This window comes from Lepisosteus oculatus, chromosome 9 (assembly GCF_040954835.1).
Source record: "Lepisosteus oculatus isolate fLepOcu1 chromosome 9, fLepOcu1.hap2, whole genome shotgun sequence".
NCBI lineage: Eukaryota > Metazoa > Chordata > Actinopteri > Semionotiformes > Lepisosteidae > Lepisosteus > Lepisosteus oculatus.
The window spans coordinates 6,124,117-6,148,628 of NC_090704.1; the positions used below are offsets into that span (position 1 = coordinate 6,124,117).

The 24,512-nt window shown below is 36.6% G+C and overlaps 1 protein-coding gene across 6 annotated transcripts in view; it reads right to left on the bottom strand.

Annotated features, from left to right (window-relative positions):
* tnr (tenascin R (restrictin, janusin)) overlaps nt 1-24,512 on the bottom strand; it is a 193,603-nt gene that overhangs the window by 29,289 nt on the left and 139,802 nt on the right. For all 6 annotated transcript variants that reach the window (XM_015355368.2, XM_006634720.3, XM_015355363.2 and 3 more), the window contains 8 exons: nt 19,096-19,662; nt 18,150-18,626; nt 11,108-11,371; nt 9,332-9,447; nt 4,922-5,072; nt 2,023-2,292; nt 1,461-1,646; nt 317-406 (listed from right to left, as the gene is read on the bottom strand). In XM_015355368.2, the coding sequence (XP_015210854.2) occupies nt 317-406; nt 1,461-1,646; nt 2,023-2,292; nt 4,922-5,072; nt 9,332-9,447; nt 11,108-11,371; nt 18,150-18,626; nt 19,096-19,570 (2,029 nt within the window). In that variant the 5' untranslated portion in view covers nt 19,571-19,662. The remainder of the gene's footprint in view (nt 1-316; nt 407-1,460; nt 1,647-2,022; nt 2,293-4,921; nt 5,073-9,331; nt 9,448-11,107; nt 11,372-18,149; nt 18,627-19,095; nt 19,663-24,512) is intronic.

Genomic DNA, 24,512 nt, shown 5'->3' on the forward strand with positions numbered 1-24,512 from the left:
AAGCATGTGCTATTTCTGATCTTGAAAAATGAAGACCAGTGAATGAGGACTATATTTCTACAGATTACATATAATTCTACATGTAGCTTTGCCAGCCTGTTTATTTCTTGCATTGACAAGAAAGCTTCCCCCAAAAAGGGGAGTAATGAATCTAAAACTATTATTCCTTTACACATAGAAGGTAGAGAAAAACAATGGCTTTATACAGAATGGTTTCAACATAAGTTGGCGTATACGTAACAGATGCAACAGATGCAGATACGTAACAGAGCTGCTTAGTACTTTTTTTTTTGGGATGCTGAAATAAATTTCGGACCTGTCCTGGCATTCATTGTCGCGGGGGCACTGAGATTGCCCCCTACAGTGGCTGATATCCCGATGCCATATTCTGTTCCAGGCACTAAGTCTGGAAAGAAAAGAAAATAAGTAATTGTGATAACAGTATTACCCATAGCCATTATAAGACAGTGTTTTAAAAGTCTGGCTTTTTAAGTAACATGAAGTCATTCTAAGGTTGCACATACTGTATGCAAAGAGGAAGGATTTGGCGTTTCAAGGTGATTCTGTAAGTTGTGAATATTAAATGGAAATAATCGATAAGATAACTGAACTGTGGCACTTTACAGACGGTAAAGTAAAATCAACTAGAGAGAGATACGTATGAGCACACGGCCCAAGATGTAAAAAAAAAGAAAAGCTAAAAAAGCCTGACTGCCAAGAAGACTTTCATTAAGGATGTTTTAAATACATCTAAATAATGAAAGACTGCAAATGAGCAATTTTAATGCATTTTGCTAAGAGTTGAGCAAACCCTTTTTAACAAATAAGTTAAACAAAAATCAATTTGACCACATCCTGCTTATCAGTTAACAGAAACAGCAAAAGCGGGCATCGATTTCCACAGATCTGTCGACAAGGCACTTCAAAACCTGGATATATTCCAGGTCAGGCGCTTCTAGAGCATTTTTTTTTCTTGTAAGGATTGTGGCTTTCATTCTTTTTTTTTCAAAATGTCCTACTGAAAAAAAAAGAGTTGCTAACAGTGTTACCACCCAGTGCTACTAATGCACGGTTTCTTAAAAAAGACCCTACATGCAGCCCGAAATATAAAGGAAATCACATTAAACTAAGATCTGAGTGAAAAGTACTTAATGTACGATCTGTAATCGATCTTCAAAATATTTGTTGTGTGATTCTTGTAGAAGAAATGTAGAAGAAATTACTTAAAAACATAAATTAACAATACTGAAGCTATATTTGGTCAGCTAGAAAGTAGCTTGAATCAAGTGATTGGAATTACTTTTAGTTGTGCTCCTATCCACATCTACTGCACGGTGCTCAAATTTAATAAAGAGGTGTCACTGTTACAAAATGAATTGGAAAGAAAACAAGGATTTGATAACAAAACCTCATCATCGGCAGCTTCACTGGCCTGACCTTGTTGTTTTTGTCATTTATACCTGTTAATGTGGTTCTGGTCGTCAACCCATCATTCTTGGTGACAATGACTTCATGGTACTGGTCTCCTGCTAATGTGCTGTAAACCACCTTGTAATTCTCCACTTCAGCCTCACTATTGTCCCACTCCAGTTCCAGGACACTGGAGGTTTTTGAGACAACACGGAGGTTCTTGGGGGCATCAATTTCTGCGAAAAGAAATAAAAATTAAAATACTGTTCTGAATCTATAAGACCGTCTTAGGAGTGGTTGATCAACCAGAAATGATGTCATATTTTGTTATCTGGTTTGATGGTAGCCTGACCAAACAAGCATAGGATTATACAAAGCTCTCCTACAGTAAGTTTAACTATTAATTTTATTGTATCATTAGCAAACAGAATCTAAAAACGGACATTTACTCCCAATGAATATATTGGGATTCACAAAAAAGGAACCACTTCCAGACCCCAAAAAATTAAAGCAAGACAGAAAGTCAAACTATTTGCTCAAAATTGAGGTTAGGAATTGGTTGAGTAAGCACAGTAATACATACGCACAGTATTAGGTGAAGTCATGCCTTACCAGTTACAAATTCAATTGAAACAGCATTGCTCTCGTTCCCCTTCCGGACACCACTCACTGACACCTCGTAGTGGGAGCCTGGCCTCAGGACCTGTAGAGAGTACTGGCTCAAAGTGGGCTGCAGTCTGAAGGTGGTCCTAACGCCCTCTCCATCGATCAGCCTGTACCTCAGAACAATCTGATCCACTTTAGCCTTAGGAGGAGTCCACTCAACAAAGGCTACTGTGTCTGAGACATCTCGAACCATCAGCTGGCTTGGCCCGTCGATCACTGTGAACAACAGCATCATTAAAATCGAAGCTACTGTGAGCAGCAATTTTCATTGCATGCAGCTCCTCACAGACAATTCTAGCAGTACAGAACAAACATCTAGTCACCATCTATCCAGCCACCCAACCATTGTCAGAAAGCTGTTTATTCCTGGAAGAGGTCACAGCAACCTGGTTGCACCGGGTTAAAATGTTGAGACTACAGCTTGGACTGGATGATGCAACTGTCTTATGTGTGAGAGCATTAGAAAAACACTCTTTGCCACAATCAGTGACTGATGATGAAATTCTAGAAATTCTTCATTTTAAATATCTGGCTGCTTCAAATGAGATTGAGGTAAGAAAGTTTCAGGCTTTACTGACGTGCTTAAGATCCTCAGGAACTTTTTAAATGTGACTGTAGTTTTCAAGTTAAAGTAACAAATGTTGACGATTACAAATTAGAAGGAATTAAAAAAGAGTGATCACCACATGTAACGAAAACAAAATGTTCTAAAAGGAAAATCACGGCTAACGTACTGTAATAGGTCTGCAAAACACTTTTAGAACAAGCAGTATAAAACTGGCTACGTCAGTTTGCAAAGGAACAAGTAATAGGTTTATTCCATGCTGAAAAGAGAAGAAACACAACGTTTCGGCTCTGAAGCCTTCTTTGGGTGTGAGCACAGTCGAAACGTTGTGATTTCTCTCTGCTCCTAAAACTTAATGGGTTCTTTTGTTAGTTCCTCATTTGCTTATTCATGGAGTTGCAGCACGTAGCAAGTCTGCGAAAGGCAAAGGCATTGATTTTAAAACCCTGTTTTATGTGCTCTTAAACGTTCATTGTTATACTTTTATGCAGACCTTTTATATTTTAAAATCTGATGGTGTAACAAACATACAACTGGATTGCATTAAAGCATCCACAAACATAAATGGGCTGTCTTATATGTTTGTGATGTTCCTACCTACTGTTCATACAATGAATGTGTGTGTTAGCAAAGGTGGATAAAGATGGAGAACGCTTAGCTGTTGCCTGTCATCTTTCTATGGAAACCAAAAAAGAAACATTCACATCTCTGAGTGAAGTAAACAATTCACTGTTAGCTTATATAAAAAACCTATAAAGATGCAGGATGCATATATTTGATTTTTCTAAAATGATCTTTCTCCTCATACACTGCCTACTTGTGACTTCTCATTATTCTGCTTAATACCATAAAACAAAGATCCTCTATGATAAGTACTTTGCCTGAAGCTGTTAAAGCTGTAGTCTTTGGGGGCCCAGTTGTAAGCTGTTATGTTCAATAGTCAAATGTCAGAGAGCTGTCGATAGAAAAATAACCTTTCTCTAAAGCTAATACAGAATTCAGTGCGGCAGTTCACCATAAAATACAGAATCAGCAGGGTAAGTTAGTTAAGGCAGCAGAAGTCTAATAACAAGGAAGTGTTAGCGCTTTCTGATTTAGAGGCCTGCTTATTATTGATGTCATCTAATTGAGATTAATAATAAATGAAAATTTTAGTATTTTAATGTGGGTGATCAATAGTAATGTGGGAGCTTTCAGCACCTCCTATTTTAGTATATTTTTAAATATTATGCTTATCTGTGATTTTGTGACATGTTAAATGGCACAATCTTTTCCACTACACGAGAATTGTAGCATGAAAGAGTTGGAAAAAAATCTGGTTTAAAGAGCAAATGTAAGGCAAAGTTAAAATAAAAAGGTTAAAAATTACATTAAGAATAACATAAAGAAATATATATATACTGATCATGTAAAAACATAGGTATCAATAGACATATCTGTGTATTGCATGCAGTTTCTTGTGGCTAAAGAAAACGTTGCTATTCAACCTTATTTTCTAATACGGAATAAATAAGGAAAAGGTTACTACAATATAGATGATTTTGTTTTGCTTTACAATAATTGGTAACTTTCTTGCAAGTATTTTTCATACTTACTGTATTGATAGGGTATGAATGTGAAATCTGAAATATCAGGTGTTATCTATATTGTATGTTGATGAACATATACAGTACAGTACTGTATATTGGATATCACAAATTAATCTTTCACTCTATTACCATTTCAATACACTGTGTTACTTTGAATGGAAACATTGTGCACTGAACTGCTGCGTGCTCATTTCATATTGACTAGTGTTTATAAATCATGAAAATTGCTTTAATTGCAACCGCTGGTGATTCTTATCACAGTGATTGTAAATGTGACTTGTACTGTGAACACTTAGTTTAAAGTGTTATGGAATCATTCAATTAAGTTGAATCCTTCTTTCTTTTACCGACAGTCTGAAGAATACTTGGTTGAACTATACATTAAGTATATAATTGCTCTAAGACTGACCCATTCATCACTTTGACATTTCCCATTAAATCTAACTGTACTAAAGTCTTCTTTAAAACTCTTGAAGGTTTTTTGGGGGGTAATTATCATTCCTATATTCTTATCATTATAACGGTTTTGAATGATAGACAGATCAATAACTTATTGATTCTGTCCCAGCCCAGTTCTCATCTGAGCTATTTCACTGTTAACCACAAAAATAACAAAAGTGGTTTATGCACTGATTCAAAACTGCCTGAAAGGTCTACTTGAGACACACAAGTGCTAGAGGCCATCACTCACAAGTTGAGACAGTTGCTGACACAGGCGGGCTTCGAGCTTGGTCTTTTAGTGCAACCAAATTGACAGTGTACTCTTCCCCTGGCTTCAGGCCAGTCTGGTTGAATGAGGTTATGGTGCTTGGCAGTTGTGCAGTCATTCCACCTTCATTATCCTGAAAAAGGAAAACCTTTTTTATTCTTGTTAATATGTTAGCAACATTTACACCAATGCTTTTAACTGCATTCGATACTGAAATAAATTGGTGTGATCATAACATACAGGTGTGAAAAACACTCCATTTTCCCCTTGCCGTTCATTCTTTCATTTACATTGAGCTTTAGCTTGTTTTAAAAACACATCTAATATGTCTTTAACTAAATGTGCTCTTTCTCAACATTGTGCTTACTTCATATTTGTAACATACCTCTTAAACTTCATCAATCATTTTTTTATTGAGACCTATCAATTAATCATTATCATTAATCACCTATTAAAGCAGCAGTTAAAGTCTTACTAGACCTCCTTTATGGTTTTCTTATGATTCTTTTAAGTATTGTTTTAGTTCTCTAAAACCTCAACCTTTAGCTTTAGGGTCAGCAAGGCACATCTCTATATTCAATGTTTAAAATGTGGAATTGTTGCTATTTGGAAACCAATCCTGAAAGTAAATCTTGTGATGTCTACATTCTACTCAGTTAATGCAGTGTACGTAACATATCTTAGCTTTTATTGTTTATAAAGAGGCTGTGAGATTATTTAAAATGTTTTTAAATAAGAAACAAGAACAAACATATTCCTTATAACAGAGAATGTAAAAACTTCTCCCGCATCACACATTACACAGGTAGTATTAATGGACTGTGGAGACTTGGGAAAGGAAATTCAAGGAAAATGTGGGTTTTTACTGCAGTTAAACCCCTACTGTGACCTTTAAAAGAGCTTATATAGCCATTCTCTTGTAACTCAGCTCAAAAAATGGTAGACATTCTGGTCTAACCTGGCAAGCTGTTGATATTGTATACATTTGTTGATATTGATATTAAAATGTTGCGATTTTAAAAAGAACATTTTATGTCAAAAGTAGAACATACATTTTCTTATTTTTTTTAAACAAAATGATCATACTTGTAGAACTAATTGTGCAAATATTTAATCATCCGTAATTTTACAAATAATAACACCTACAATACTGTATATAGTGTATACACATAGAAAAAGTGCAGGTTTACATTACATTGCCAAAACTACCACATTCCCAAAAAAGAAACTAGCATCCATCTCTGTGCCAATGCAGTCAGTTCTAATTTATATACCTTCACCTTGACGTGTATTCAATTCTTCCTTTTTCAGTTTGTAACTAACAAATGTTCAATACTGCTTTTAAAAATGCTATATCTCCCACTGTATTTAGTGCTTTGAAGTTATTATGACACTCCAGCTAGAGTTGTTGCCTGTGGCTAGTGTACTGGATGGACCTGACACCATAATTTGATCAACTGCATTGAGAATATGACATACCTCGAAGGAAAATCTAAGACACGTAAGACATTTGTTCTGAACATAGCACTTGTATGGACAGTAGAAATTAAGATTAGAACATAATTCAAACACATCATATTATTTAACAGGACAAGATTTCTTATACTTTCTTAAAGGCAAAAAATCTAAAAAAAGAATGACTTCAGAGTTCTTGAGGTAATATTGTTCGCAAGTGATACCCTCACCAAAGAATGTGGTGTGACATACAGTACAATAACTATTTGCTGTCTCACTGCAACCAGTTGTGTATCTATGGTTCCTGGAAGCTGAAATGGTAAATTATAAAAAGGTTTTGTGGAGTAAGCAGAGTTTCCAGCACAAACACACCCAGTGGGAACAGTGACACCCGACTCAGCAGTGTTTCTGGTGAGAAGCTGCAGCTAGAAGTAAAGTAAATGAGACCAGAGAGGGGTGCTGCATCCATGACAGTCAGGAAAGCAAAGATAGTGGAAATTGGAAGGTTTCATTTTGTAGCATGAGTGCCTTAACAGAGGGAGCTAGTGGGCTGTTGTATCAATGTTTCATCACATCCTTGGTGCACTTCGGTGTGAAATAGCTAGAAAAAAAGACTAGGGCAGTTATTGACACTTTATGACACTTAGTCAGAAACAAAATTGCTCAGCTTCTCTAAAGTTTAGAAGTTATTTTGGAATTCCAGAATCAATCCAAAACAAAGTGGTTCTTCTGTGGAGAAATAATAAGCATGTTTCACTGTAATTTCCAATATGAAGTGTTGAAGTATACCGTGCAGAAATTGTGCTTTTTGATTTTATTACAACTATGTGGTATTTTAAGATTTTATATATATTTTCAACACACGCACTATGCTATTCTTTAATGTTTATTACAAACTCTGTTAGAGTACCAGTACCATTTTAGTTTTTCCTCTCTGCTTAACCACTATTAAGCCTGTTTTTGCACTGCCTGCAAGAGTGAAATTGTGGGACAGTTCCAGGATTTGGACTTACTGTATATCCACTGGGAAAAGACTAAAAAAATGTAATTTCACAAGTGACAGGAGCTGGGTTTCAGCTTCTCTCTTCAGGGACAAAGGATTACTGTACCTACTGGGCCATTTTACTCCTAACAGCTTTCCTTTCAAAACAATAGGCAAACATTTTTCTATGTTCGCACTGCTATTATTGTATAAAGAACAACTGATTTATTTAGAAGTACAATATTATATATAAAGTATATACTGTACATCATCTCTACTTTCATCTTAAAGAACAAAGGCACCTACAGTAGCACTTACCTTCTCCTTACCACAATATTCCTCTTTAGTATTCAAGTCAGTTGTTAGCTTTTTGAAATTGTATTCGTAGTATTTCCGCCATTCTAACACAAGGTTTTAAAATCTTTTTTTAGTGGTGGAGCGTACTATTGCTTTCAGGGATTGAATGCCAATGACCCTAATATTTCTAGACTAAAAAAATATTCTACTGATATTGAACAACTGACAATCTCATTTATCAGGCTAAAACTGAGCTGAAAAAAGCTACTATTTACAGTATAGCTTTGGAGAGTAAAGAACCTTAAAATAAGAATAACGAGTAGCCTGTTCCAATATATTTGTTTAAAAAAAAAGCCAAAACATTGATCAGTCTGGGCTTCTCATTATATTCTATATAATAAAAGAGATCAAAGGCTAGGGCATTATGGGAATTCATACATTAATTCAGTTTTTTCCAGTATGCAAATACAATTAGAGTTCATTGAAAAGATTATTTGCATATATAAAGTAGAAATTCACTTGGATTTAAAAAGATATATATATATATGCATTAACAGTGCACCCCTGGAGACAGAGACACAATGAAATGTCCAGAGGTTTTCTTTACAAATCCACTAGCGCCTCACATTGCCTTTTGTTAAAAAATAGCTGTAGATAATAGTAATTTGCTCCTGCACTGCACATCATAATGATGTCATTGTGAAAGACTAGTTGTGCCACCTGATGCCATCAATTGTTCTGCTGCTTCAAAAGAGGAAATAAGCAATTGTCAAACACAAAGCAAGTAAGGCTTCTGCTGTGGAGTTTTATGTTTTCTCCATTCATTTGCAATGCATATGACTGGAGCTGACGGTGAGTTCTGTACTTCATACGAAAATAAGAGTGTTGTGAATTGACACTGATCAAAATGTAGACCTGTAATACAGTGACATAGATTCTCTCTCCACAGAAAATGTCACAACGTGCAGGAAAAAATCAAACTGGTTTGTTTTAGCAGAACTATGGTAATCAACAGAAACGTACAACTGTATGTAGAACCAAGACTCACATGTAACTTTTTACAACACTGGCGATCTGCAAGCACCCTTCCAAAAACAAAACGAACAACAATATAAATGGAAAAAATATTAATGGTGATCAATGCTGCATTACAAACGTCACCTGAGAGTCAAGATTAATTATGCACGGACATTCACAAAGGTCACACTTTGAAATTCCACTAAATTCGCTGTTCAAATGAATACCAATTAAAAAAAAAGAAAAAAGAAAACTATTTTTCTATAACAGCAGATGAGCAATTTCATGTTAAAACATAACAAAAACAAATGCTTACAGGAATATTGGTTGCATTACATGAGCTATGGAACATTAGCTGCATATTTCCATGGATTTTGTGGATTCTTAACTCTAATCAAATGAAAAAAGGTCAGATCATGCTACAGGTCCCCAAGTCACCAGATGAATCCCACCCTTAAGAGAGACTATAAATTGCTAATTGAAATGTTGGATGATGTAAAAGTGGACTCCAAGGTCACAAGAATGAAATAAACTGCTTGCTGCAAGTATATGTATATATATTCACTCATATAGTAATTCCCCTCCTGTAATAAAGTTGTGTCACAAATAAATTCTTGTTTTACTACCTCAGTAATTCTTACCTTCGGAATGAAGCTAATTTCCCAGCCATCAAAAGAGTAAGAAAATGGTTCCCACTGCACTTCCACTGATGTCTCAGTGATGGATTTGAAAAGTAAACCTTCTGGAGTGGAGAGATCTATAAGGCAACGAGAGATATATTATCGTTCTCCATTTTCTATATGCTCAATCAATCAGCTGTGAGGCCCATCTTATTCCCAGGGGATGGATGTAGGCAGTGGTTTGTAGAAGAATATGTAAACCATGTGCTGTTTTACCTCAGTGCTTGTGGTATTTGGGGATCAGTTTTTTAAAAAGTCACTGACTGTGCTGCGTATTCCAGGAGAATGAAAGAACTATTCATCTGTTTCCAATCCGGTTTGTCATTGTTAAACATGCCTGTAAAGCAACATTTCAACTGAAATCGTATCATTTTCTTACAGGAGCTTCTTTTGAGTTTCCAGTAATTACATCTATGGTATCGATAAAACGATGACCTTATTTAATCAGCATTTCTTAGATTTTGGATTCTGGATTTTCTAATCAGTGCCTATCTACTACAATAAAGATTTACCTTCTGCACTTCCGCGTAATCGTTAGTTTTAGCTCAACTCTTAATTTACAATCGACACAGCAGTAGTGCAACATGGCAATACATCAGGATGATGTGGGAGGAACCCTCATATGACAGCATTTAAGGTCTTAGCATTATTACCTCAAAACTCGTTTTATTATCACATTTTATAACCTGTTAAGGAAAGTTAATAACAGTAAAGAAAATACCTAATTCATTTTGAATTTTCTTTGTTATCTTTCAATTAGTAACAATCTAAGGAATCACATCGCTGATGACTGTAACAGAGGCCAAAAGCACGATGCAATTTTTGACAAAATGCCCAACTTGCCCATATGGAAGAGTTAAACATTTGAAGTTAAATGGAATTTTCCATTTCAGGATATCGCTTTGAATGTCGTTGACAGGTCTCGGATCAAAAAAACATGCCCACAAGCATGTCTGCATGCCAGATTGCCAAGATGGTGTTTCACACACCAGGTGACAGATGTTTCCCCATTTCACAGTTGGCAGACTTAGGGCATTTTCCTTTGAGGTATATTGTGCCGACAAAGTTCATCTGTGTCACATTTCTCGATCAAATATGTTAGTAGCATGTTTGTTTTCATAACACTCTACAAAGAGTTCTGCTCTTTTATTCGAAAATCAAAGCCTCTGACAAAAGGCTGATAAAAGCCTGTGATAAAAGCAAAAATATCTGGTAAAAGGTGTCACATACTGTAAAATAAAACCCACAGGCCAGTACAAAACAACAGGAATTGTAGACTGTGTACCTTTTTACTTTTTCCATTTTAAATTACTGAATGTGTCCATTGTTGTTTCCCGGGAACAATAAGCTGAGTTGAAGTATACCATCCATAAACGATGTCTGCACAGAAACGCTGAATTCTATTGTTTTAAATGTTATTCCAAGAACACAGCCCTCCCTAACCTACCCACCTCTGCAGTGCAAGTACATTAAAGAGAAGTTAACCTTTTGCTGGTGATAAAACTATGGCTTGATAATTAATTAAACTGCTTTATCAAAATATCATCCCTATATATATATATTAAATATCATTAATGAAATGACGCATTTAGCTATAGAATGAACTTATCTATTATCTACAGATATTTATTATCTGTTTATATGATATAGAAGTGCAAGGAAGTGTTTCCTATGGTACACCTACCTACCATATGGCTAGAAAATAAAAAAAAATCTAAACAGAAAAAGTGTGCTTACACATGGAGACCTGGATATTAACCGGAACGCTGAGCATGTCGATGAGCACAGCATACACATTGATATTATATTCGATGCCAGGCTCCAGCTCCTTGATGGTGGTGCTGGTAGTGTTTCCAGGCACCCTTAACTCCATCTGGACTCCTCCTGGGCTGGTTGGCACATAAGTAATGAGGTAGTCAGTCACTACAACAAAGCCATCCCATTCCAGGTCAATGGTGTGTTCTGTGATTCCCACCACTCTGAGATTCATAGGAGGTGCAACTGCAATAAAAACAAACAAACAATAATGCATTAAAAGAACCTGAAATAACACCCGGTAAATAAAACAAAATTTCTTGCACATTAAATCAATTTTACAAAACTTAATAAAAACGTATTTTTGCACTTTTCAGTAAAAATAACAATTACTATAATTCATATTTATATAGATGTAACATGATTATAATTATTCACTTTTCATAATGCATTCATTGTTCCTTTAGAATCTCATAAGTATTGCCATTGATTTTTGAAATGACTGAAACAATCATTGGGTCATAGAGTCTCATAGATCGTATACTGTACAGGCTCTTTCCATCCTTGTTTGGAATGCAGACAGGGCCCAGAAATTACTTGTTTATGAGCTATGTAACTGTGACTTGGAATCCCCAAACAACGACACACAGTTGGCTGACTAGTGTAGTGGCTTAGGTATGAGTCAGTTTCTCCTCAGTTTGCTATACAACAGCAAGCCCTGTCTTGTAGGGTCTCTGCAAGCATGCACTGCAATCACTGAGAGCTGCATCATTTCTCCAGTTGACGCTTAAATCTACTGTTTGTGTACGGGGCATGAAGAGTCACAGAAAGACAGCATGTTCCAGAGGAAACAAGCAACCATTATGCTTGAGAGCTGTTGCAGAAAGCTAAGTAAATGAGCAATCAACAATAATTCAGGGTATAAGAAGAGAATTATAAGTAACTCCAGATAAAATTACAAAATGAAAATCTGGAATTATGGTAAACTCTTGCCCATAAAAGAGTCCCCTCAAAAAAGCAAAAAGAAAGTCTACTGTCTTCAAATCATGGGAAAGCTTGTTGAATAGGAAAAGTTTCTTTGTGAGAAATATTCCAGCAACTTGATGACTTAATCAGATGTGGAGCACTAGAAAGCAAAATATAGTGTCTAACTATTGTAAAAATCAATGCCACTGCCCTTAAACAAATGAAAATAAAGAAGGCTACAGTGATTTACATATACTGCAATTTCAAAGCACTGATATAAGTGTTCTGCTTAAATGCCCTTGGACAAAGTTAGAGTATTTGCTGTCCATTAATCATAAATGAAGTAGAGAAGAACTGGGAGCACATTTACTTGGAGGTTTAGGGTCAACATCTAGGCAAGCAGCCAGCACCAGCAGACGCAAAGTAGGACCCTCTCTGAGCCAAGAAAGGTCGATTTTAACAACTCATCGAACTAGTCATTTAAAAGTCAAATGTCTTTCTTTAGCTAAAACAAAAAGCTTGAACTGTATAATGACTACATTTTGCAAAGCCAAAAAATCAAAGGTGTTTCAGGCTGATCCCTGAGCCATCAGAAAGCATCAGCAGAGATTAAGGTATTATGGTATAAGAGTGAGGAAAAAAAGAATATTAGAATGCCCCAAAATTTGAAATTTTATTTAAATAAATTGATGAGATTGGAGGTCAACTGGAGGTCATTAACATTTTGCTCTTGATAAAATACGGGAACTAGTATAGAATCAAATTCTGGATTGCAAAAACTTAATACAATTTAAATTATTTTATGGTGTATTTTCCGATTCCTAAGAAATTTAGAAACTTACAAGTGCTTGGTATGACAGCACTGCATATCCATTTTTCATTTGCTAACCTGCAAGACCACAAGAAAGAGCAGAAAGTTTGATTTGTAAGAATGCAAATTCTTTAGAGGACAAGCCCTGTTTCTGTGAAACACTATTGGGATTGCAATGTATGTCAACTGTATAATATATGAATGTTAAATTAAAAAAATATATATCACAAAAAAGGTTTATGTATCATGGTACACTCAGTGTTGTATCAAAATCTGAAATTTAGAAATGTACACAAATTTACAAATCAAGTATTGTACTTAGGGTTGGTGTAGTTTTACAGTCCATGTTTTTTTTTTTTTTTTTTAGAAATTCATAAAATAATTAAACCACATTGGAAAATAGTGGTTAATGTATTTCGTATTTCTGGAAAAATGTTGCAAACAGTCGCCTATCACCTTCATGCTTACAATTTCAGTATCATCTTTTGCAGCATAAACATTTCTACTGTGTTTCTCTATCGGCTGACAATGTAGATCACAGGTATCCTCCGCCACAGACAGGCAGAGAAGATGAAGAGACATATCTTGGCAGGCATGTTTCATCAGTTCCTTTACATTAAAATGATTTTCAGCCAACTCAGTTGTCTGGTGTTGGATTAGTGCTTTAATCTACTCCAGAGCAGAGAGAATGACTTGTTCCATTGATCACTACATTGTGTGACATGCAGGGTAGAATGAATTGTTCGTAATTGTTCAGGGGTACATAATTTTGTGTTAAAAAAGAAATTACTCAAAATGATGTGCCACATTAATTAGTCTTTTGTTTGGTAATGTCATTGTACCATTCATCATTCTTGGACTGGTTATTGCACCATGAAAATGATTAACGCACCCCACCATTTTGGTGCGTAAAACAAAGGAGACCATTAAACTTTTTGTTTGTTTTTCTCTGAGATTTTTTAAATACAATGAATTGATGTGGCTGCCAATCAGATTTATGTCACTCTGAAAAGTCTAAGCAGTTTACTAAATCTCTGATATTTTGTCTGTCACTTAAGACCAAAACACTGTAATAATGAGTTTGTTGGTTTTTGATGCCCATTAATCATCAGTCTTTCTGCCCTTGAATGTTTAAGTAATGATCTTTGAGATATCTGTACTCTTTTTGTCATAGCACTGTCTATGTGTACAAAATTAAACCACAATTTGCATCAACCTTTAATCTTTGTGTTGTATCATTCTGTTAAAACACTTAAATATTCAATTCCAATCAACAGAAAACAAATTAAACCATTTGAGAGTCTGTAATTGCATGAATGGTACTGTATATTTAATCACACAAGCACAATTACTTTGTTAACACCTGAATTCATTTTCACTTGTATCATTATCCATATTATTTCATATTATAGATGAAATAATATGAAATAATTTTCAAGAGAGTTAAACTGACTACAATTAATATCTTTTGGCCCCACTGGCCAAAAATCAGTTTTTGACAGACATCCCAAAGAAGAAACACACACACAAAACATTCTACATACAGTTGAATTCTTTGTTTTATAATGTTCATGCACAGTATGAAACACATGAAGCAAGTTTTCTATTGCTGTGGTTAACTCATTTGCAAGTTCGGTTGTATTAAGCAGACAGCATTGGGAGCATTTATTATATCATTATACTGTATTTATAAATCTCATTTGCTCTGCACTCACGTGTCTATTCATTACAATTATGTAAGTTCAATCATTTTTGTTTCATTTCCTTCAGTGCTATCTTGCATACTGGTCTGCTATGCTGTACCAAGAACATTTAAGTATTTTTTAACCATGAGTGTGTTCAGTAGCACACTTTTTAATCTCTGCCCAAAGACAGATCCATACAGTAAGTAGAATTTTCTTTTGTATCTTTAAGGTGAATTAGCTCCTCATTTGAAGTCGATCTAGTGCCTTTGCTGTGCTGAAGAGGCATCTGTTAACTTTCCTGTAAATGCTGTGGAAATTGTAGAGTGGATCTGAAAAATGTGTATTTGAAGGAAAGCATACATATTCCTCATTACCTCACAATGTGTGAGGATGTGTTTAAAAATAAAAACTATTAAGTATTCCAGATCAATAAATAAATTGTGTGCTTTTAAACACCTCTTCCAACGGCTTTTGTTTTCCATGTAAATAGTCCCTAAAATTAGAGGTCAGAAGAGGAAAAACAGCACTTGTCTGTTACAACGCTTTTACAGCTCTTGACATTCAGTCATTTTGAATATAAATAACACTTCTATGGTATTACTGGAGACAAGGGAATAATTTTTTTAAAGCTCTCCCTCTTGCATGAGGTATTATTACAGAAAATGGACTATTAGGGACTGGGGCGCTCTTTTTACAAGATGTTATTTTGCTCTTTGAATTCATTATGCATGTATGTATTCAGGATTTTATTTTTTTAAATGGAATAATTTTAAACACTGTTAAAATAATTACATATACTGTATGTGAAAAGACTACTAGCTTAATCGTGCCTGCTGTCTATGCTTCTCCTTCTGTGCAGTGATCTTGTCAGAAAGGCAGTATACAATGCTGACAGAATGCAGTGACAGGGGAGGAGGGGAAGAGTTGGTGTTTGCACTGAATGATAGCAAACTTAACTTTTTTTAGCAACAAGCTTATGTCAATTTTCAAAAAATGTCAGAATCCCCACTCTCAAAAACACAAATAAAACAATCTGGAGCCCTTTTGTTAAGGAAATTGCCAGTTACTTTAATAAATGTACTTCTAAAGCTCTTGATATTAAAAGTATGGTACTATGTGTAATCAATTTTGATATAAGTTAACATAGTAACATCTTTGCAGTCTGCTATTAAAAATGATGGAAATTGCAACCTAAGTGTCTATCACAAGAAAAAGGTTTAGAAAATGAATAACTGTCTTTTGTCTAAGAAACAAACAGATAATTAGACATTTAAAGGAGCACTGCTGTCTCTGTATGGCTGTTTACATGAAGGTGGCAATAAATTATTGAAATAGGTGAACATTGACAGTAGTTTCTTGGGAAAAAATTAAAATAGGTAAATTCCTTTAATTGAGACCAAAGCTATAAGTACCTATTTTGGAATAAAAGCACATATTAAAAAGGAACCATTTTTGTTCATTATTGTCATATTTATTTTATACAGTATATTCTGACATAAATTCACATTTCACTTTTAAAATACAGCGATTTACTAATAGTGCGAAGTAATATCTGAAGATTGAACAATGCAATTATGACATAAATGGTATTGCTTTTTCCTACTGCTAAATTTTCTAACACAGGTGGCACAATCCTTTGCATATGTGATGTTGTTTCCATAGTTTCATTTTTCTAGTGGAATCTCAGAAGAGGGATTTTTCAGTGCAAGCTAAACCCCATAAATAGTGTTTGTTATTGAGCTGTATAAAGCATTACACTGCCAAGAACCTCAAAGTGCCTGTGTACTGCCTAGTAAATGAACAGTGATTTTTTTCTGATTATCTCCCTCTGTTCACACTTCCCCTACTGTCTTCCCACTGACTCTAATGAAATAACCACAACCTGTTTCACAAGCAACAGAGTGAAAGCCCTGATTATACCAAGAGTTAGCTTTTTATGCCAAGAAACTTAACACTTTCAGAAGACAGTTGTCCACAGTTGCATAACAGAAGAGAGCCTTGTGCTTCTGGATCTTTTCTGAGAGCTGTCTGAACCTGACTAAGGACAGATTCAGCTACTATCTGCAATATCTGCTTATAAGAGCCTCTATGAGATAATGCTACTTTTAGATACAAGTGCAATTTTTGTCAAATAAATGTAACTCCACCCAAACGTTGCAAAAATAAAGCTTTTGTTTTTTAGAATCATCCCATTCTAGAATGTGATTCTAATAAATAACCAATTAGCAACTGGTGTTTTTCTTCTCTGACGGACAGTTTGTTGCAAAAGAAGCACAAACTGAGTAGACATAAGAACAGCTACAAATGAGCTTCAACACCATGACTGTAAAGCTTGTTCCATACTTTCAAAACCTTTTGTTTACAGAAGTATCTCCTGTTGTTGGTTTGTAGATCTTCTTCTACTGTATATAGGAAGTACATTTAGATGTAAAAAAACAGCACGTTGTACTTGTATGTATGATTTGCAAAAAAATTGTATGCCTCTAAAAAAATGCAAAACCTTTAATGGAAGTCAAAGAACATTTTCTCCTAATAAAGTGAAACAGCATTCATACCCTAGAATTAGCTACTTGACTTCGTTTTAAAAATGTTAAGTCCAAATTGCTATTTTGTGCAGCCAATTTGTTAGCACCAGCACTTTCTTAGTACCAAAACGTGCTAGCTGGGTCAAATGACCTTTTCTCTTTTTGGACATTCCTTATGGTCTTATGATTCAACTTTATTTCAGCAGTGCCTGTAGCTCGTGGGAGAATAAGGGTTTGTGGAGATGTTCCTCCAAACATCCACAGCTGTCAGCACCACTTATCATTTGACATACTGTCAGCTCCACAGTGTCTAACAGGAGAATGAACACCAAATAGAGGTGCAGTGCATCTTTTATTAAGATTACTGCTGCCTGCAGGGGCCTGACAGGTCCCTGGATTCACTTGTGCAGTAAAAGCTTGGAAGCCCTTGGCAGACTAAAGCTTAACCCCACTCCAGATCTGCTCAGCCAACTGTGCTGTATTACCTGGGGAATCCCAAGCACAATTAGTGAAAGACATGGCCCATACTCGACCAACAGCTGTATTGCTCAAGAAATGGGCAGGGGAGTGCAAAATTCTCAGACTGAATATCTACCACATTCCTTCTTGGAAAGACATCAGTCCCATTTTTAAAGCTTTGCTTCATTCTTCAACTTAATAACACTAGTTATCATCAACAACATCTCGTATTGGATAGTGGCACAGTAGATTTCTCTCCCAGTAGGCAAAGTCATTTCAGGAAAGCTATTTTTAACCAACTGTCCGATTGGTTGGTAAGATGTTGGTAAAAACAGGAATTTAACCGCATTTGTTTCAAAGACTTATCAGTCCTACAGTAATTTAATTGACAACTGAAGAAGGTCAGAGTGCTGTTTCTCTTTTCTTTTCAGCATGGAATAAACCTTTACTTGCTCCCTTGCAGCCTACTCAGGCTGATGCAGCTACCTACTTGACCTAATTTAATTTACTTTAGATGAAAGCACAGAAATATACAGTGCTTCGAGTGCTTCAAGTTCTACCACTCAGTTCTGCCTTACCTGATGAACAGTCTTCACCCACATAGCCTTCGTCACAAACACACATGCCTTCCTTGCAGTGTCCTTTCTGGCTGCAGTCGTTAAGGCAGGTGACCTGGGAGCAGTCTTCCCCAACATAGCCATGCTTACACTGGCAGGTCCCATTCAGGCACGTTCCTTGATCTGAGCAATCGTTGAGGCAGCGGGTCTCAGAGCAATCCTCCCCAGAAAAGGCCTCCTCGCAAACACACTCGCCGTCGATGCACAGCCCCCTGCCGCTGCAGTCTTCCGGGCAGCGGGTCTCCGAACAGTCGTCTCCGGTGAAGTCTCGGTCACAGACGCACTCCCCTTCCACGCACGTGCCCTGGCCTGAGCAGTCGCCCGGGCACCGCGGCTCGGAGCAGTTCTTGCCGGTCCAGCCCTCGTCGCAGACACACCCACAGACATCCATGCTGAAGTTTCCATGCCCACCGCAGTGGGGGACGTAGTCCAGCCGGCCTGGAGAAAAAAATAAACCATTAAGGACCGATGCTGTGGCCTTCATCCTTCTCCACCAGCTCAACCAACCTTTTCATTTTACCACTTATTAGGCACTAGGTGCTCGTTTTGTAATGTCTACATTGTGTGGCGTTGTCTGATGTACTGTGTCGGCCGCTGTACTGTGCAGAGTGTACTGTCGTGAGAGATCAGAAGGAATAAGAATTCGAATGGACAGATGGGAATAAACTCCTCTACTCCACTACTCATCTAACTTAATTTTAGCCCGATTCTACTTTTCTAGTCTCACCCACTGCAACTTTGGATAAAGCTTGGATATGTTTAGATCTCACGTGACTTGAAATTAATTGAACATGTGAAGTGGGGGTGGGGAGCATAGATAAAGGCTTTGGTACAATGTGCTTTACGTTGCCTTGGCAAAATAGCATGATAATGCAGACTGTTACCATAGCAGGCCTTCTTAACTTACCTACTGCTGCACTTTCCCCACAGCAGCTGGAGGTGCACTGCGCTCTCAGCAGAGACACTTCCCTCTCCAGCATCTCAATGCGGTTAGCCAGCTGCTGGATGGTGGAAGCACCAGGGCAGGCACAGGCTTGCTTGGGAATGTTAATGCGGTGGGTGAAGGTGACCTGGTTCTCTCGGTCTGCTGTCTGCTCAGTGTACTGAGTGGCCCCCCCTTGCTCTTCGACTTTCACTCCACGGCCAGGTGCCGACTCTAGGTCAACAGAGCACAGGGACTCCAGAGGTACATTAATGTTGTACACGTGATTGAAGACCACTGGCTGCTCCTTCATGGGAATACTTTGGTTGGCAAGATGGCCCTCGATCTCTGCTGTGTCTCTCCTGACTCTGGTCGTTTTCACAACCAGCCCTCCATCAATAGAGATTGTAAGGACACCCAGAAGAACTGCTGTGAAACTTAATAGCCTTTTCCTGGTCATTTTGCTCCCACGTTGAATAGTCTTGTTAAAATTGGAGGGCAAGCATACGAATGCACATTCAAGATGTTGTGGACTTCAGATCTCTTTTTAATCTAAAAAAAGAAAGGAGAACAACATGCAAAGACATTAAACTCCTTATGTCTATTTAGATATTTGAATATTCAGTATATATTATGATTTGGCAGAATAGAATTGTCTCTGCTCTATAGACTTACATAAGATGCATTACAGAACAAAATGTTATGAGTTTTCTTCTTCAATGAAAAAAAAAATTAAACATAAATATTGCATCTGTGAATACTGTTTTTATTGCAAATCTAAAAATACAGTATATGTGTTTTTGCTGAACACACAGTTTTTGGGTGACTGCGTTATTGCAGATATTACATATTAGAAAACGCAACAGTCAGGAGCTAATTCTAAGAATAAATGTCTCTGTTCTCTAATGCCCTAAAATTGAGTCACAGCCAAAGAAGAAAATGTGATGAAAATGCAGTGCCACTTTTGATCTCTGTCAGGACAGGAGAGGGCAGATTGACTCTGATGAATCCATTTTATTTCAAGTTTCAAAGAAAACCTGCAGAATAAAAAAAGACTTAGAAGTATTGAATCCAGAGGCTTTAGTTGAGGCTTATAAGAAAAGCCTCAGAATCTGTAAGAAAGGGTAGATGCTGAATTTCATTTCTTAGCTTTTTTCCAGCAGCATCTTACCATCATGCACACTTGTTCTGTGTCCCCTTTAATCTTAGGCCAGAGATATTTATTTTTTATCGCTAAGTGTAAGCGCTTCTTTTTTTCATCACCTTATACGCAGTAGTTTGTGAGCCTTCAGTCTATGACAAAACATGGGGCAAAGATACAGAGAAAGTGTTCCATGGGCTGAGGCTGTTACCTCTACTCTTTGTAACTTTTCTCACTGAATTTTGTAGTCTTACAGTACAGTAAGTGAAAAAGGAAGGGAAAAAAGGAGAAGATGAGTAGGGGAAAACCTGGGTTAAGCATTGATATTTTCAACAAAGGCTATAACTTAGTGTTACATGTTATAAAACAGCATGGCAAACACTGTTTCTGATTTTGAATCTGCATCTTTTGTTGAGACCCGTCTTTTCCTGCTGGTGCAATTCTTTTGATGCTAGGAAGGGAGACTAGCCGGGCAAAAGAAAGGGAAGGGATTGGGAAAAGGGTGAAGACCCGTCTATTTTTGTGACAGACTTTGTGAAATTTTTAGTTTATGCCTAGAACTCTTCTGTAAACAAAGCTCTAGGTCACTTGCACTTAAAATGAAAACTGTTGTCACATCAAAGATAAAATAGCCTACTGTAACTAGCTCCAGCACCCCACTCCTGGCACAATGCACAAGGCAGAATACGAGCCAGACAGGGCACACACAGACAAACACACAAACACAATTTTCAGAAAGCAAGAACTTAAAATTAAATTTCTTCTTTGTGTGCAGGATCTCTTGTTTTTCAGTACTAGGCAGATGTCCTGCTAGGCCAGCTCACATCATTAAGAGGCTGAGGTGCCGTCTTTTCTCTCCTGTCTGTCATGTGTATCTTAATGGGAGGACTGTAACCAATTGAGATTCACTTTCTTGGCACACTAGATGTTTTCAGCAGTTAAAAACACAGTACCATCTTACTGGGACAGGATCCAAAGCCCATTTAGTTAGGCATTCTGTCCTGCAAGGACAAGTGTTAGAATTTTTAGAGCCGGAGAGCTGGCTTCCCTGGCTCCCAATTTACTGCTGTATTATTTTGTTCCAGTGCAGTGGGCCTTGGTGTCTTTAGCTAGAATTACCCTCCACACATAAATACCCTTTCCAATGCTATGCTCATAATTAAAGGTGACAGTCTAGAGATTCACAATAAGGTACTGTGGTTTTTGAAGACCAGTCTCTCATGGGTGGATTATAACTTGCATAAGTCAGGGGTATTTAGTGAGCATACTAAAACAGAAATAAATGTTGAAAGCTTTTTTTTGCAGCCTAGGAACAAAACTGTGGCACAGGCCTGCATTTTAATTATATTGCCCATACCGTTGTCTCCAATAGATCTGTAAAAACCACAAAATGTTCATATTACAAGCCAAACGACCTAGGTTTCATGACTATGTTTTAATGGATGGCAATATTAATGTTATAGTGTTGCAGTTTAGTTGAATAATAAGATGATATAATTAAAGGTATGTAGCTATTAAACCAATTATTTTCTTAGAAAGTGATTCTCTGAGATGCTTAAAATAACAAATCAGCACAGCGCATTAAGGAGTAATAGCTGCATGCTCTGTATATACCTACTGTATTTCTAGTGGCAGAATTCATGGTCAGCTTTTACTGCTTTCTCATGAACTAGGAAAGTGAAGTGATATGAAAGAGCAGCAGGAATCCCTTATAGGGTTATTTATTTTCACTGTTTTTCTCTGCTTTGATGAAGACTGCACTGCCACTATCATACCTAATAAGTATTGTCAGAGTCTTCAGAGGCTTGCAACAAATTGTGTGTAGAGATCGATAAGAACCCATTTCTGTGAATTACAAAAGCTGAGTGGCTATTAACAGCAGGTTAGAAAGAGATGGGACATCTTTATCTGCTTGGAAGATGAGAACCGAAAACCACCCAACACACACATTGCTCTTATGCACCTACCCTGAAAGCGTTTGTCCAAAAAAACAAAACATAGAATAATAGCTGATGTAAAAATGACATTAACAACAAAATGTAGCACATCAAGAAACCCACTGAACACGAGTGCACTCAATGCTTTGTGTTGCTTAAATTTATTTCTCAAGGAGAATTCAAGACTTGTCTTCAAACAAGATTGATTTTAGCTTACATTTAAGAGCAAGGAAGCAATCATGAGGGTTACTAAGATACAGTATCTTGATCTCTATAGAAATAGCACACGTTTATTTTCAAACATATATGAATATGAAAGCAAGAACACTTTTGTCGATGGTCAAGCCATCCAGCTCCCACTAGTGATGTCTAAGCTGTATGGATAATACAAAGAGGGCTTTCAGAAAGAAAAATAAGTGCTTCCCAATTTTTCAATAGTGTTGCTTGACACCAAAGTGCTAACACTGAAAGTACTGATATCAAGAAACGCTATATAGCAATGATTTAATAAACATGTGTCTAGAGACGGATGTAAAGTCATTTACTATGTCTCAAAACTGAATAATGCAAGTTATCTACTCTGGTGTTTATGAAAACCTGAAACATGTCATTCCAGAAATCTCTACTTCTTTAACACATTTACTGAACCTTACATGTATCCAGGGGATCTGGTTTCACCTTGATGTGAAAACAATATTAACATCAAGACAGGCAATTCAATTTATCATCAGCTTTGACAGCTATTGCTATTTTCTCCTTTGTCTACAGTATACATGCTTATACAGATTGGATTGAAAAGTCAGTGTGGAAGCTTGCATGTCAAAACCTTTCACCAAGTCACTATGAGTTTATTAGAATTAGTTGTTTTTTTTAATCTGTGTGCTATCTTGTTTCATTAGGGGCAGATGCCTTACGCTAAAGTCATTTCACAAGTTATTTGTAAAATATCTGTAGCATCTTATTGGTGTTTCTCAGATACATCCCTGAGTTAACTAATGTTATTTCATTGTAATGCAATGTCTTGCCTAACTTTTGAGGCAAAATAAAAAAAAAAAAAAAACTATTCTCTTTTGGAAGCCAAAGGCATCAAAGAAAAAAGAACAAAATAGATTCAAAGAGAATGCATTTTCCCATTGTCTTGTTAATCAAAGTGTTTTGCTTTTGTTTTGCTTGCTTTATTCAGATTAATTTAACAGCCTGACTACAATCTTAGCAGGGGCTTTACCCAATCTCCCTTATATGTATGCCAAGTGTTTTAATAACAGGCACAGAGGATAGTAACCTTTATAGCAGGTGGTTAAGCTGGCCTTTTGTCCAGCATTATCACAGATCATTTACACATTTACTTCCAAATTGGCATAAAGAAGAGCTCCATGTTAATTAGGAGACGGCGGCAAAACAGTGCTACACATTATGACTCCTCTAAGCTTTGGTTAGGGTTATCTCAGACATTGAGGTAATCTATATCCGACAGAAATGTAATAGGGGGGCACTCAAAAAATGTCTTTTAGTGAGCTCTAGACACTTCAAATTGTAAATGTAGACCACTTCCATGCAGTACCTGCCTGTTCATGTCATTTTTCATTAGCTTCTTCAAGATCATGTTCATGTAGCTTCTTCCCAGGACATGAATGTCATCTGGAGAGAGATTCCTGTCGCATTGCAGATTCTACATATTCTTATTCGCTGACATTTTTGAGGAATATATTCATATATTCAAGGGAATAATAAAGAAATACTAATAAAAGGGACCCACAGGAAGGAGGAAATGTTGAATAAGTGCTTCCCTGAGTTCACTCTGATGCAGTTCCATTGTAATGCAAAATCTTGCTAGAGTCTTGTAGTAAAAGAAAAAAAAATCTTTTGGAAGCTTAAGGGATCAAAGAAATAAAGAAATTGCATTGTAGCTCTGCTGGCATTCATCTTTCTTGCATAAAAGTTGTCAGATAATACACTAAATATTGAACTGTACTGCACAGGTATGCTGATTTGATTTTTGATATCTGAATTATGAACTTCCTCTGTAGTGCAAATGACAGACAATAGATTTTGGGGAAATGTGTATGTTTCCATTGAGAATTAATTAGAAAAAAGTAAAGGTAAGGGAATGCTCAAATTGGGATAATGAAGAGGAGTACAACAGGGATCTGTACTAAGACTGCCGGTCTAATGATCTAGATTTTGGTATAGTTAGAAACTGAGTCACGTCTGCAGAAGATTCATACAGAGATTGATTAACAAACACTGTAGAAGCAGCAAATAAAATGCAAGATGGGGAAAACAGATTTCTCTGATTACTGTGTTGTAAATAAGTGCAGAATGTC